Below are 14,581 nucleotides of genomic sequence, written 5' to 3' on the forward strand. Positions count from 1 at the left end.
GCCATTGGTAATATTAGGAGAGTCAGCCATTGGTTGGACCCTCGGTTAAGTGACATCAGATAAGATGATTTCTGAGGTCTTTTGCATTCTAAGATCATGAGTCTAAACTGCATCACAGGTGGTAGAAGAAAACCCAAACCAGAATTTGTGGTTTTAAATTGCAAAGGAAAAAAAAAATCCCTTATTCTGACTTTTACCCTTTGGAAATCAAAACAGATTGTAAGGATGAGCTAATCACGCTGATCATCCTGTATAATGAGTGAGAAATTATAGGTGTCTTTCAGGATGTGTATGATCTTGTCCTGCCCAGTAAAAAAAAAAATTCCAGCATCAAATGAGGGCACAGTTGGTACCAGAGATTTGCAATGAACTTTCTTCCGATAGGTTACTCAGCAAATGTGTTATGTGCACACTTATTTAAGTTTTTATCAAATAAAAGTGATTTGATAGTGTCAGTATAGTGATGACTCCTTAACTGCTTAATTTATTCACTCAGGAACACATACGCACCGTCACAGTTGTGCTATTTACGTTCAAGTTCTGTAGAATCACGGTAGTTGACTTAGAGGATTGGGAAGCTGACATGAGTCTTCCACACATCCTGAGAAGTTAACAATTAGAAAATACTATTTCCCAGCCCCTTCAATTGTGATGTTCTATCTAGTTAGAATATCTCGTATTATTTTTGTCTTGTGTCACTGATAATTACCTTACATTGTTTATTCCCATTATACCCCAATCAGACTTCTAGTCTCTGAACCCAAATTGACCAACGTGCCTTTACCCATGCCCTATTCAGGCTGGAGAATGTAGCCCCTGCTGAAGCCCTACCTTGCCTTTGTTCCTCCCCGGCTCTTGCCCAATAAACTCCAGTCTTAGCTCTTGAGCTCATACTTGGATGGCTGAGAGGTGCTAGGGAATATCTCGAGCCCATTTGTATCTCACACAGTCATGGATCTGGCCACAGTGAGCCTTCCTGCTGCCTGGCTGTCACATGTACCTAAATATCATCTCATTCCTTAGAGACCTATTCCAACAGTCTATCACATGAACGGCCACCCCCCCCACCTCACTTCAACACATCATCTTGTCTCCTAATCTGTAAAGAATATAGACATCAGGCTGGACATTTCTCTGATTTCACCATCCCCTGTGCATTTTCCTGTAACTGCACACTTTCTTCTTTTTTTCCTTCTGATGCACAAAGGTGAATTCCTCATGCAGCTTTCTGGATTTGCATGACTTCTTCCTTCTGGGAAATCCTCAATCGATGGTCTTGCTCAATACTTACCTCTTCCTTCTCTCCTGAGGCTTTTCTCTCAACATTTATTTAAACATGCACGTCATTTTGGAAAACTTGCTGGTGCTCCTTTTGTTGAAATTCAATTCTTTTGCTCCTGTAGTCAAACTTCTCACCTTACATGTTCTTACCTCTTCTCTCATGTCTATTGTGGGTTTCCACAGCAGACAGCATGAACCTCTCCTGGTACAAGATTTCTGTGATTTTAAATTCCAGTTCGTTTGTCTTGCTTGGATAGCACATCTGTAAATCTCTTGACATGCAACACGAGCCCAGCAGGAAGTGGGTGTTCAGCTCAAATGGAGTTGAATCGCAATGTGTAGGGAAAGTCTTCCACCAGATAGCAACCTCCATCAAAATCTTCTGAAAGCATCCGTTTTTAATTATGACGTAGCCAATAACCTGCCTTCCCCAAATCACATTCTCTTTTCCACTTTCATAAGCTGGAAGATGCAGTTTACAAATGTTCAAGGAAACTACCTTTGGTCCATTCTCCATGATGAATATAGTGGGGTGGACCTTAAAGGTACAGAGCTGGGGAGTGACTGCTGGTGGTGAAAGGGTGATGTTAGAAGCTAGTATAATCATGATTGCCATATTCAAGGTCAGTCAAGACACATGGATTATGAAGAGACCATTTCAGGTCTATGATATATTTCCAATGAGATTATAAGCACCATGAGATAATAAGATCAGGGGCCTTGTTTACAAGGTATTAGCATCTGGAAGGGATTAGCTTGTTTTTCAAAGTTAATTCTCTCTGGGCTTATGTGCATATAAAACTGGTCTCACCTGCTGATTAGGTCACCTGTCTCTGTTGTACTCAGTGGCACCTACTCATCTCCATCATGGCACCCCCTCCACTTGTATCCTGTGCTTATGTCTGACTTTCCCCCTATGGTAAGCGTTTAGTTACGACTACCTTAGTCACTGCTGTGACCTGGCACGTAGCAGTGCCTCGCACATAGCAGGTGCTAAATAAACATTTATTGATGAACTGAATTTATATAGCATATACGACATGTGCAAACAGATGTATTCTCCTATTTGTATTCCTTGTGGGTGTGGAATGGCTTCTTGGTCAGTGGGAGGCATACGATTTAGATATCTGAGCTGGGTAGCGACTTAGCTTAGTAAACAGAAATATTTGGGTGATTTTTTTTTTCTGAACATTTTAAACCACTTATGGGTGTCTCAAAACTACTCTAGAATATTTAGAAATAGCCAATATTCCAAATTCAGAAGGACTATAAAGATTCATAGATGGCTATTGTGTCTCAATATATTAAATCAGTCCCTGGCTAAAGGAGACTCACCAGCCCACAGGTGCCTCCTTGACAAATGAAGAACCTCCCCCAACACACACACGCACACACACACACACACACACACACACTCACACACTCACACATACACACACACTCACACACTCACACACTCACACACACACACACACACACCATCAGAAGAAACATGCAAACTCTTTCCACTTCTTCCTTCATGTGGATTTTTAAATATGACTTGACCAAGTCATATTTGACTCTACAACCAGAGCTCCTACCAAGGCTTCCGATTCTGATTTAGTTCTCTAAAATTTCCTTTGTGTTTCCCACAAATGTCTATTTCCCTAAATATTAGTTATCTTGTTGGTGTTCAGTTTTCTGTGAGAATTTTCCAGTTCTTGGTGACTCACTGTGCAGAGTCAGAGGGGCCATAAATGAATGTTCTTCTTAACGGTCTAGTGGCAGAAGGAGGGGGTGCATAGAGACGCGAAGCGAGGCTTCATTCACTGGGTGACTTAAGCAGGAAGCAATCTGCTGTGTGTTTACACACATTAAACTGTTGAATATTTACCAACCTGGAGAAAAGACTTATTATTCCATTCTGGTCTCACCATGGCTCACAGAACCTTTTTTTGTGATGATCTGGTCCCCACAATCTTTTCCAAATTCATCTCCCATCACTTTCCTCTTCCTTTCCCTGGCTCCAATCCCAGTGGCACCCCCTGCAGGCCCTCCAGCATGACCAAGCTTGCTCCTACTTTAGGGGCCTTGGAATCTGCTTTCTCAAGTTGCCTTCATGACCCACTCAAATGTCACCTCTTCAAGGAAGCCTTCCCTAGCCACCCTATCTAAATTAGCAGCCCCTTTACTTGCTAATCGTATACCCTAATTTATTTTTTCTTTGTAACACTTATACCTGGTGTTACATAACACACATGCGCATGCATACAACACACACACACACACACACACACATTCAAACATACCCTGTATGTGTTTTCAACTAAAGGGCAAGTATCTCTATGCTGTTTGTCTTTATCACATTGTGTCCCTAGCAAGCCCCTGGGCACCTGCCACATAGTAGGTTCTGGAATAGATATTGCATGAATGTGCCTATTTTAGAAGAAAACATAGAGGCACTGGCAAGTGTCATCAAGTCAGAGTAGACCTAAGTTCATCTCCCCAGCAGTCTTGGCAAGGCAGGATTTTTGCCCTGAACATCGTAGGTCACACACCACTGGGCCTTTGTCTCAACACTTTCTGATGCCAGCACCTTGGGTCCCACACAAGAAATAACCTCCTTGCCAATGCCTTCCCACCAGGTGGACTTGAGACGCCAGCAGGTTTCCCAGGCTGTGGAGGAGGTGCAGAGAGTCATCCATTGTCTGACCACAGAAATCAGCCACCAGGACATCCGATTCCAAGCTGTGCCTTACTCTGACATATACAATGGGAACATTAAGGTAAGCAATGCCACTGGTCTCTAAGGGCCACTAACAGACCAGAGCTCTTGGGGGTGGAACTCTCTATGCAGCAGGTGCTCACCCCACTGAGAGCACCAGTAATACTTCATGTCTCCCGGGTACTCTTAGTACTTACCCTCTACAACCACCTTTCATGGGTGTTATCTCGTTGGAGTCCCACGTTCCTGGACAATCCAAACCGGGCTTGGAGAAGCCAGATGACTTGACCAAGTCATATTTGGCTCTAAAACCAGAGCTCCTACCAAGGCTTCTGATTCTAAAGCTTGCTCCACTGTGATGATGAAAGCTCATTAGGCACACATTCTTAGTGAAGCACCCACTTATAGATGGGGGACTGGGTTGAGGGAACTGAGGGCATCGATAGGAAAATGATTGAAAATGATCATCTCTGGGTTGCAGGTGGAGGAAGGAAGAGGGTAGAAAAGGGACTGCAGGAGTGGACTCAGAGTCCCTCTGTGTGCTAAGGAATCCCACGGAGTATAAGCCACCAGGACTCATGCATGACAACGAGCGTTTGGGCAACACTGTCCCGTGGGCAGAGCTGTTGGACAGCAATGATCTCACTGCAGCCTGTTAGCCTGTGGGAAAGACAGTGTGGTTATTCCCATTTAAAACATGAGAGAAGTGAGGTTCCGCATCATTCTGAATCCTCGTCGTTCTTTATCGCAGTGTTTCTGATGCCACTTAAGAGCCTCTTTCATCTTATACTTAATGGGGATGAACTCACATCCTGTTTCTCATACCAGCCCGCAGGCTCCTTAATGGAGGGGATCCTGTTTACCGGTGGCTTCCTTCCTGCAGCCAGCCTGGTGTGGGTGGCACAGGGTAGACACTCAACCTACGTTGAATGAATGAGGGCATCAGTGATAGGATGTCTACCTGAACAACACACCCCTGCTGACCTAATCTAGCTCAAGGGACACAAAGACCACCCACAAGACTCTGGGACTTGTCGATTTTGAGACAGAGTCAGATCTCAGGAAATGTATTCCAGGATGAAAATTGTAAAACTAGATTAGATTCCTGGCATCTCAGAACCCACCGGCCCACCTTGACCTCCCCAGGCCAACCTAAGTTGGACAAATACAGACCAGTGAGTAGGATTCGATAGATATACTGCATCACTTTTCCTAGAACTACACGGAGAAAGTTTCCTTCTGTGCTCCCGTTAAGAATTCATAGTTCAAAATATACCTTGGGCGTATATACTTTGTGTCTTGCGTATTCAATTTTGAAAGTAGTTACATGTAGGATATAAAATTGCTTTTAGTTTATCACGGACTGAATTCGACAGTATTGATATGCACTATTTTTGTGACCAGCAACATGGTAGTTGTGTTCTTTTTTTTTTTTTTTAAAGAGAGAGTGAGAGAGGAGAGAGAGAAAGAGAGAGAGAATTTTTTAATATTTATTATTTTTCAGTTCTTGGCGGACACAACATCTTTGTTTGTATGTGGTGCTGAGGATCGAACCCAGGCCGCATGCATACCAGGCAAGCGCGCTACTGCTTGAGCCACATCCCCAGCCTGGTAGTTGTGTTCTTGAATTGACATGCAGGTGCATTAGAACAACATTTTAATTCCATGGGTTAGATTTTTCGTCTAGCCCCCTTTCTATGGATACCATAAGTCATGTGCACCCATCATCCAAAACTTCAATCCGTTGTTCTCTGAGAATGAGGCAGAAGCTGATTTTTGCTGTTCCCTCCTGAAAAGGCCAGGCCCTGGGCAAGAGTTCACCACATTCTATTGTCAGAACTTTCCATGAAGAGGAGGTAGCTGACCTACAGGGAAGGTGTGGTGTGGAGTGGGCTGCCGTGCAATATGACCAAAGTTCAAGTTGCCTTTGGCAGTTCTGCACTCTTGACTAGCTTATTCTATCCTTTGGACTATTGGCCAATTTTCTTGCTGACCACTGCTGAGCTGGTTTCTGGAGAATAGCAGTGGGTGGAACCTGATTGCTTGCTTTTCCCCATTAAACTTAGAATCATCTCAATAGCTCACATTGTCTACACAAATAGTCTTTCATTTCACCTTTGATTTGGTAAGGGTTACTCATTAATACTGGGCATGGATCCTCAGTACAGGCAACAAGAAAGGGTTCCATTTTGCAAAATCCTGCCACCTCCTTTTCCATCCCTTCCCACCCTGTATTCATTATTCATATCAGACCTTTCACCCATTCCAGATCATTCATTCATTATTTTTTGTCTGTTTTTTTTTCTTCTGTTGTTATTATTGTTGTTTTGGTACTGGGGATTGAACCCAGGGTTACTTTACCATGAGCTACATCCCCAGCCCTTTAAAATTTTTGAGACCGGGTCTCGTTAAGTTGCTGAAGCCCTTACTAATTTGCTGAATCTGGCCTCAGATTTGTAATCCTCTTGCCTCAGCCTCCAGAATCTCTGGGATTACAGGTACATGCCACTGCACCTGGCCACGTCATTCATTCTTGAATGAAAACTAGCCCAGGGTAAGAAAATGATCATTGAGTGAGCTCTGGAAAGCTCTAAACTTAGCCGGGCATGGTGGCACATGCCAGTAATGCTATTACCCAGAAGGTTGAGACAGCAGGATTGTAAATTGGAGGAGAGCCTGGTCAATCTACCAAAACTGTCTCAAAATAAAAAATTAAAAGGGTTGGGAATGTAGCTCAATAGAAGGGCACTTGCCTAGCATGCACGAAGCTCTGGGTTTAATCCCCAGTACTGAAAATAAAAGACCTAAACTCAAACTCTGGCTCTTCCTGCTTCCTGGCTGTGTGTCTCTAGGGAGATTTCTAAGCCCCTCTGAATCTTAGGTCCCTCATCTGGGAAATGGCAGCCAAGTCCACCTCAGTGAGTGTCTGAAAAGATCAAAGGGCCGAATGTATGAGAATTGCTGTGGTTCACATGTGTGCAACTCAGGGAATACTAGTTTCTTCCTCTCCTTTTCCTTCTCCTATATTTAGGTCCCCTCCAGAGTTCTAGGGGTTTTCACTTGTGGATTCATGTGCAGTGAGTTAACTGATGAGCCGCAGCCTCACAGTGGCTTCGTGGGAAAACACAGACGTAAGCCCCTCGCATTGCCCGGGCCTGGTTTTCTGCCCGCCTGGTCTCGTGGCCGTGGGCTGAGTGGCTGACTGAGCTGCCTGGCTTGGCGGGTCAGCTCTCCAAGGACTTGTTACCTCCTCCGCCTGTGAACTCACCCTCGTCTTCTCAACTTTCCTGACCCCAGGTTTTGGCCCCCAGCCAGTTCCTGGTCACAGTCCCAGTGAAAGGTCTGGCCGGGTACCGGGAGGCCAGGGAGCGGCGCTGGCGGTACTACACCCTTCAGGGCACCCGGATCCCCTGTCCCCTGAGGGACCCCGAGGGCCTGCAGCAGTGGCTGGAGGTGGAGCAGTTCATGAAGAGCCTGTGGCAGTGGCATGAGGCAGACGTGAACATCGAGGGGGACATTGTGCCCGCCAAGGTCCTCCTGGTGTTCCGGAAGCTGGTGGAAAACGCGATTAGGACCTGTCACCTCTCAGGTGAGCGGATCTGGGAAAAGGTCCCAGGGAAATGGTGGCTTTCTCCCTTTATCTCTAAAAGCCTCCGCTCGGGTGATACCTGAGATGGTAATCGTGTGTTCTTTACACCAGTGGAGTCTCCAGAGCATGGAGGAGCTCTTTTTTTTTTGGTTGTGACACACAGAAGAGTGGAATTTGTACAGACGACACTCCCGTGGGTTTCAGCAGATTACCTGTCCTGGCATCCTTGGACCAAAGCACAGAATCTTGAAGCCATCAGAACGGATTCAGTCTGACAGCTCCAATACCTTAAGCTGTTGTATGATGTGGCCCATGTAGATGGATGTACACACGCGTGCACACAGACACTGTTTTTAAAAATTTTTTAAATTTGTTCTTTTTAGACCTAACAGTAGAATGTATTTTGATAGATTGCACATACATGGAGTGTCACTTATTCTGATTAGGATCCCATTCTTGTGGTTGTGCATGACGTGGCGTTTCGCTGGTCATGCATTCGCATGTGAACATGCCCGACTCATTCTACTGTCTTTCCTTTCCAATCCACCTTCCCTTCCCTTCGTTGCCCTTTGTCTAATCCATTGAACTTCTACATATCAGAGAGAACATTCTGCCTTTGGTTTTTGGAGGATTGGCTTATTTCACTCAGCATGATAGTCTCCAGTTCTGTCATTTACCAGCAAGGGCCATACTTTCATTCTTCTTTATGGCTGAGTAATTTTCCATTGAAACACACTCTTTGTTCATGCAAAGCACAAGGGTGAATTTCAAGCTAGAAAAAGGATTTGCTAATCTCCTTAATTATGAGTCTTTGTAAACCAATAAGAAAAAAAAAAGCTGTCTGATTGAAATAAAAGCCCAAAGAATAAGTAAATGACAAAAAAAAAAAAAGAAAAAGAATATAAACAGTCTACAAATGAATGGTAAAAACAAGAAAAAAAAATTGTTCCATTTAATGTGTATTTCAAGAAATGTGCCTTCAAATCCGGAACAGATTGACAGAGATGAGAAGTGGTCAGCATTGGGTGGGCATGGTCAACGGGGCATATTCATAGATTAAAGTTGGAAGTGCCTTGGTGCTTTCTTTTTAAAAGGCAATTTGTCCATTTTTTTAATTTTTATTTTTTAACAAGTTTATTTTATATTGGCAAATGAATACAGCCTATTAAATTTTCATGAATATTTTTACATAAAAGCATTGTATGCCACCTCCCAAATCTTTTTTTTAAAATTTCAACATATTCACAAATGCATATAATTAGCTCCATTTCAATCCCCAGTAGTACCCCACTTCCCTCTCCTCCTCTGTCCCACTGATGCCCCTTCCTCTACTGTATGGTCTTCCTTCTGTTCATTTATTTTTTAATTGATCCATTATAGTTACACATAAAAGTGGAAGTCGTGGGGATAGAGTGCACATGGCATAGTTTGGTCAGTTTCATCGACCTTCCTCCCCTTTTCTCTTTCTCCCTCCCCCTCAGTCCCCTTCCTCTACTGTTCTCCCTTCTATTTTCATGATCCCCCCTCCATTTTTAATTTCCCAATTGTTTCTGGTCTCCACATATGGGAGAAAACATTCAACCCCTGCCTTTCTGAGTCTGGCTTATTTCACTTAGTATGATGGCCACCAGACTCAGAAACTCAAGGGTCAAATGTTTCCATTAAATAATAATAATAATAATGAACCTAATTGGCAATTCAGCAGTTCTAGTTCTAGAAATATGTTTCTCCAAATACAGGAAGAAATAGGCACAAAGATATTCCCTACCGGAGGCTTTATAATAATAGCTAGAAATATGACTAACAAAGGAGAATTGGCCAAGTACATTCTGCTACCTCTGCCTCATGGACCTCCACGCGCAGCCTTTTGAGGAATGAGACCCACACAGGCAGATAGTATAAAAAATGCAGGTGCAGGGTGAAGAAATGAAGAACCACACTGCTGAGCCCTGTGCAGTTCCATTTGTCTAGACAGAAAAGGATACATTTGCAGGTAAGGTTTACTTATCTAAACAGAATTGCTCTGAATATTTCCCCAGCTTATGTCTCAATGATTTTTACTATATAGAAGATGCTTTCATGGGTTATTTAATCCCCTTAACAACCCTTGAGAGTAAAAATTCTCTTTCGTACCTATTCTACAGATGAGAAAACGGAGACTTGAGAGATTAAGTAGCTAGCTGAAGGCCACATACCAAGTAAGCTGGAAGCAGGGTGTGGGCCTGGCAGACTGCCTCCATGTTGGCTCACCTTTTATACTTCACCACATTGTGACTAGTGTAAGTGCCAATTAGAGAGTCAGGCTGGACCAGGTTATCGGAAGTGCTTTCAGCTACTGATGCCCAAGTGCCAGACATCATCTTGTTCCTGTCTGGGAAGCTCTGATGAGAGGGTTTTCCTTCTGAGCAGCCTAGCATGGTTAATAAGCTTCCATTTTCTTCTCTGAGCAGGGGGAAAAAACCCAACAAAATAATAGACCCTCATTCAAGACATTCATCTGTCGTGAAGGCAAAAACAAACAAACAAAAAAAACTACAATGTTTTGAAAGAAGCAGGAGAAAACTAGAAATGAGCCTAGTATGTGAGCTACAGAACTTTATCAGCCACTTCTTTTTTATTTATTTTTTCCTTTTTTCTCTGCCTGACCGGGAAACAGGCAGTGGGGGTGTCTCCCCACTCACCTGGCCTCTGGAAACAGTGGCCGTGACATGCTTTGAAGGGTTTTATGATTACAGCGGCTGATGAGGATAAATACATCCATCTGTTTGGCAGACGGATGGTGGAAACAAACACCATCTAAGAGATTTTGACTCTGATAAAGACAGGTTAGCAGAATTCCACCAAAGGCATATGAATAAGTAAGGGGACTGAGGCTGTCCTTGAACAATGTCAGAGTATCTGGGTGAAGGATGAAAAGAAAAAAAAAATAACGGCACTGTCTTTCCTTATGTTTGGATTAATCTGAAACTGATACCTCAGTGCTTGGATAGAAAGGAGAAGAATAGGGGGGGAAATGGTTGGATTTCATTTGACAGCAGCAAGTATTTTCATTTTATTCTAAGATTTTCTTTCAGTTGAACCTTCTGAAAAGAATCCATTAAACAAAAAGATGCTGGGCTGAGGGTGTAACTCAAGTGTTTAGCAGGTGCAAGGTTCAATCGCCAACATCACACACACACACACACACACACACACACACACACACACACACACGTGCACACACACACATGTGCTAAAGTAAATTAAGAATTTGGTGTCAACATACCTTATATACAGAGAGATGATAAATTGTGGCATAAAGGTGTATTAAGAATCGTAATGCAAAAAAAAAAAAAGAGAGCTCATGTATAATGGCATAATTTGGCATGAACATACTTTATATACAGAGTTATGAAAAATTGTGCTGTGAATGGATAATTATGATTGTAATGCATTCTACTATTGTCATGTATGTAAGAAATAAAAAATGAATTTAAAAAAAATTAAAGATAGCATAAAAGCTTTGGGGCAAGGGAAAGAAAAAAAATAAAAAAAATAAAACCCACCAGCAATGAGATTTCCTAGTAATACTCTAACAATGGTATCTGACTGGTTTTGACTTAAGTCCCTCCACCCCCACCCCCAAAAATGCGCCCCTCAGGTAGCAAGGGGCTGTTTGGAGCAGCTGCTCACAGACTCTGTCTCTCAGTGCTTGTATTGAGCAGGCCTTTCCCTCTCTCATTCTCTGGTCATTGCCCACCAGGTAAGGTCAGCCTGCTGGCAAACTGCGAGGCCGTTTGGGTTGCCGTGGAAACAGCCGCCTGTCAGGTGGAAATAGAGCTGGTCCCCACCGTGGAGGTCCCCACCGCCTGGTCTGAGAAAGCACAGTGGCCTCGGTGTCTGAAGCGCTGGCCTTCCCCAGAGAAAGTGGAATGCCTCAAGGTACCAGGGACCTGGACGCCATCAGCTTACCCCTTGCAGTATGGCTAACGGGCTCCCCAAGGAAAGTTGAGGGTTTGCTAGATCTGCTTCTCGAAATGTCGATCCCAGCCCAGAGCAGCCTCACCCCAGAACTTGTTAGAGACACAGAGCCCCAGGCCCCACGAGGCTCTGCAACCCTCCAGGGGTCTCTGATGCACAGTGAAGCCGGACAACAGACAAAGCAGACGGAGCCTCCTCCGGCTCCCTGTCCACAGCCAGTGTGGTCTGTGTTGTCCCCTTGCTGCCCTCTTGTCCCCGTGTAGGACGCGCTGTTGCCCCGCGACACGTCTCCAGGGTGCTTCCTCCTCACCTTGCCCATCTCCCCTCTGTTGCAGTCCTTTGGGTTCAACCTGCTGGCCCACGCCGGCTATCACTGGCAGCTCAGCTTCTCCCAGGCCGAGCAGATGCTCCTGGAGCAGCTGGACGAGGATGGGGGCTGCCGCAGACAGTGCTTTCAGGTCATGAGGCAGCTGAAGGAGGACGTATGGTGTCCTGGGAAGAGGCCGGTCCTCACCTCCCACCATCTGCAGGTGAGCCTGGGGTGGCGGTGCAGTGGCCGCTGGACAGCTCTGGTTAGGTGGGACCCTGTGTGTACAGCTTGGCAGGGCCACTCAGAGAGGGTGGTGCGTGGGATCAGTTTAGGATGAGGCCGTAGTGGCCACAGTGGCCACTCCGCTGATGATCACTCATTATGGAAATTCAATACACTTGGGCTCTCTGCATGTCCCTGCCTGGAGTCAAACACCCTCTGTCCCCTGGCCTTTTATGAGTCCCTTTTCTTTCCTCTTTTATTTTCTCTCCCTCTCCCTCGCTCCCCTTCTTTTCTCAGTATATCATGGATAATTGATTTTTACATTGACACATACTATTTGTGCATATTTATCAGATATCATATCATTCAATCCATGGCTACAAGGCATAATGATCAAACTAGGGTAATTAGCATTTTCTTCTCCTCATGCATCTATCACTTTTAAAGGTGTTGGGAACCTTTGAACTCTTCTAGTTATTTTGGAAAATACAGTAAATCATTGTAACGTACAGTCACCCTAAAACAGAGCGTCTGCCTCCTATCCTACTGCGTTTTGGAATTACTTCCCACCTCCCTCTCTCCTTCTTCCTAAGCTCTAGTGAACACTATTCTACTCTCAAAGACTTCCGTGAAGTCAACTCTTTTAGCATCCACGTGTGAGAACTTACAATATTGGTCTTTCAGCTCCTGGATTATTATTCCACTTAACATAATGTCCTCCAGTTCCATCCAGGTTACTGCAGATGACAGGATTTTTTTTTATGGGTGAATAATATTCAATTATGTACATAGATACGCCACATTTTCTTTATCCATTTATCTGTTGATGGGCATCTGTTTTAATGCTCTTCATTGCAATAAACACAGGCATGCACATCTCCCTTTGATACACTGATTTCATTTCCTTTGAATACAGACCCAGTAGTGGGATGGCTGGGTCGTGTGGTAGCTCTATTTTAAGTGTTTGGAGGAACTTCCAGACTGTTTTCCATAATAGCTGTACTCATTTACATTTCCACCACCAATGAACAAGTTTTTCTTTCTCTGTATCCTCACCCTGTTTACATTTTGTCTTTTTGAAATCAGCCCTTCTACCTGGGATGAAATGGCATCTCATGGTGGGTATGATTTGCATTTTCTTGATGTCTAGTGACCTGGAGCATCTTTTATATATTTGTTGGCCATTTGTATTTCTTCTTCTTCTTTTTTTTTTTTTTTTTGAGAAATGACTATTTAAATCATTTGCCCACATTTTCAACAGATCATTTGTCCTTTTGGTGTCGAGACCTGTATATATTCTGAATATAAATCCCTGTCTGGTGCGTGGTTTGGGAAGGTTTTCCCTCATTCTGCAGTTGTGTCTTCATTCTGTCGACTGCTTTGCTGTGCAGAAGCTTCTTAGTTTGATACAATTCCATTTGCCTGTTTTCACTTTTGTTACCTATGCTTTTGGTCTGATGCAAAAAAATCTTTGCCTGTATCAATATCTTGAACTGTTTCCCTTATGTTTTCTTTCATTAGTTCCATACTTTCAGGTATTACATTTAGTTCTTTGATCCATTTTGAGTTGACTTTTGTATATGGTGATAGAAATCTAGTTTCATTCATATAAAATTTATATTCATATACATTATATATGTATGTTCATGTACACACACACACACACACACACACACACACCCCTCTTCAGTTTTCCAAGAATCACTTATTAAAGAAACTGTCCTTTCTCCAATGTTCTTTTTAAAATACTTATTTTATGTCTGATTAACATGTATTGATTGTACACATTCATGAAGTTCAGTGTGCTATTTCCCCTAATGCACATGACATGTACTGATCAAATCCCAGCCTCACCCTTACACCCTTCCCACCTTCTAGTGATCACCATTTCATATTCCCATCAACTTTTTTTTAGCTTCCACATATGAGAGAATGTGCAGTACTTGCTTTTCTGTGTCTGACTTATTTCACTTAACATAATGTCCTCCAGTTCCATCCACATTCCTGCAAGGGGCAGGGTTCCATTCTTTATGGCCAAATGACACCCCATTGTGGATAGGTACCAGGTTTTCTTTATCCGTTGCTCTGTTGATGGATGTCTCACCCGATTCTATATCTTTCTTGACACCTTTGTCAAAAGGCTAGCTAGCAAGGGAGGCTGAGGCCAAACCTCACGGACCAAACCATGATAAAAAAAAATTGTACTTTTAGTTAATTAACAGTGGGAAGAAGTTGAAGCATTTAGACAAGAAGGAACCAAGATTTATATTTCAAAAAGATCACGTGGGGACTGCAGTGTGGGTGGGGTCAGGCTAAACAGTGAAGGCAGTAGGTGCAGACTGGTTACGGTCCTTGCCAGGATCCAGTTGAAATGTTGTGTGGTGTGGAAGAGGGTGTTATCACTGGAGATGAAGTAAGTGGGCAGAGTTGAAAATTACTTAGGCAGGAGTTTGGGCAGGACTTGGCTGGGCATGGAGGGGAGAGGGATGACTCCTAGGTTTGTGTCTTGCATAAC

The 14,581-nt window shown here is 43.6% G+C and overlaps 1 protein-coding gene across 9 annotated transcripts in view; it reads left to right on the top strand.

The window, feature by feature from the left end:
* The window catches only part of Mab21l3 (mab-21 like 3), a 92,992-nt gene that overhangs the window by 38,846 nt on the left and 39,565 nt on the right, over window positions 1–14,581 (top strand). For all 9 annotated transcript variants that reach the window (XM_078027075.1, XM_078027080.1, XM_078027081.1 and 6 more), the window contains exons 3-6: window positions 3,906–4,046; window positions 7,283–7,574; window positions 11,317–11,495; window positions 11,870–12,064. In XM_078027075.1, coding sequence (XP_077883201.1) covers window positions 3,906–4,046; window positions 7,283–7,574; window positions 11,317–11,495; window positions 11,870–12,064 — 807 coding nt within the window. The remainder of the gene's footprint in view (window positions 1–3,905; window positions 4,047–7,282; window positions 7,575–11,316; window positions 11,496–11,869; window positions 12,065–14,581) is intronic.

The sequence above is a fragment of the Ictidomys tridecemlineatus genome, chromosome 11 (genome assembly GCF_052094955.1).
Source record: "Ictidomys tridecemlineatus isolate mIctTri1 chromosome 11, mIctTri1.hap1, whole genome shotgun sequence".
Classification (NCBI taxonomy): domain Eukaryota; kingdom Metazoa; phylum Chordata; class Mammalia; order Rodentia; family Sciuridae; genus Ictidomys; species Ictidomys tridecemlineatus.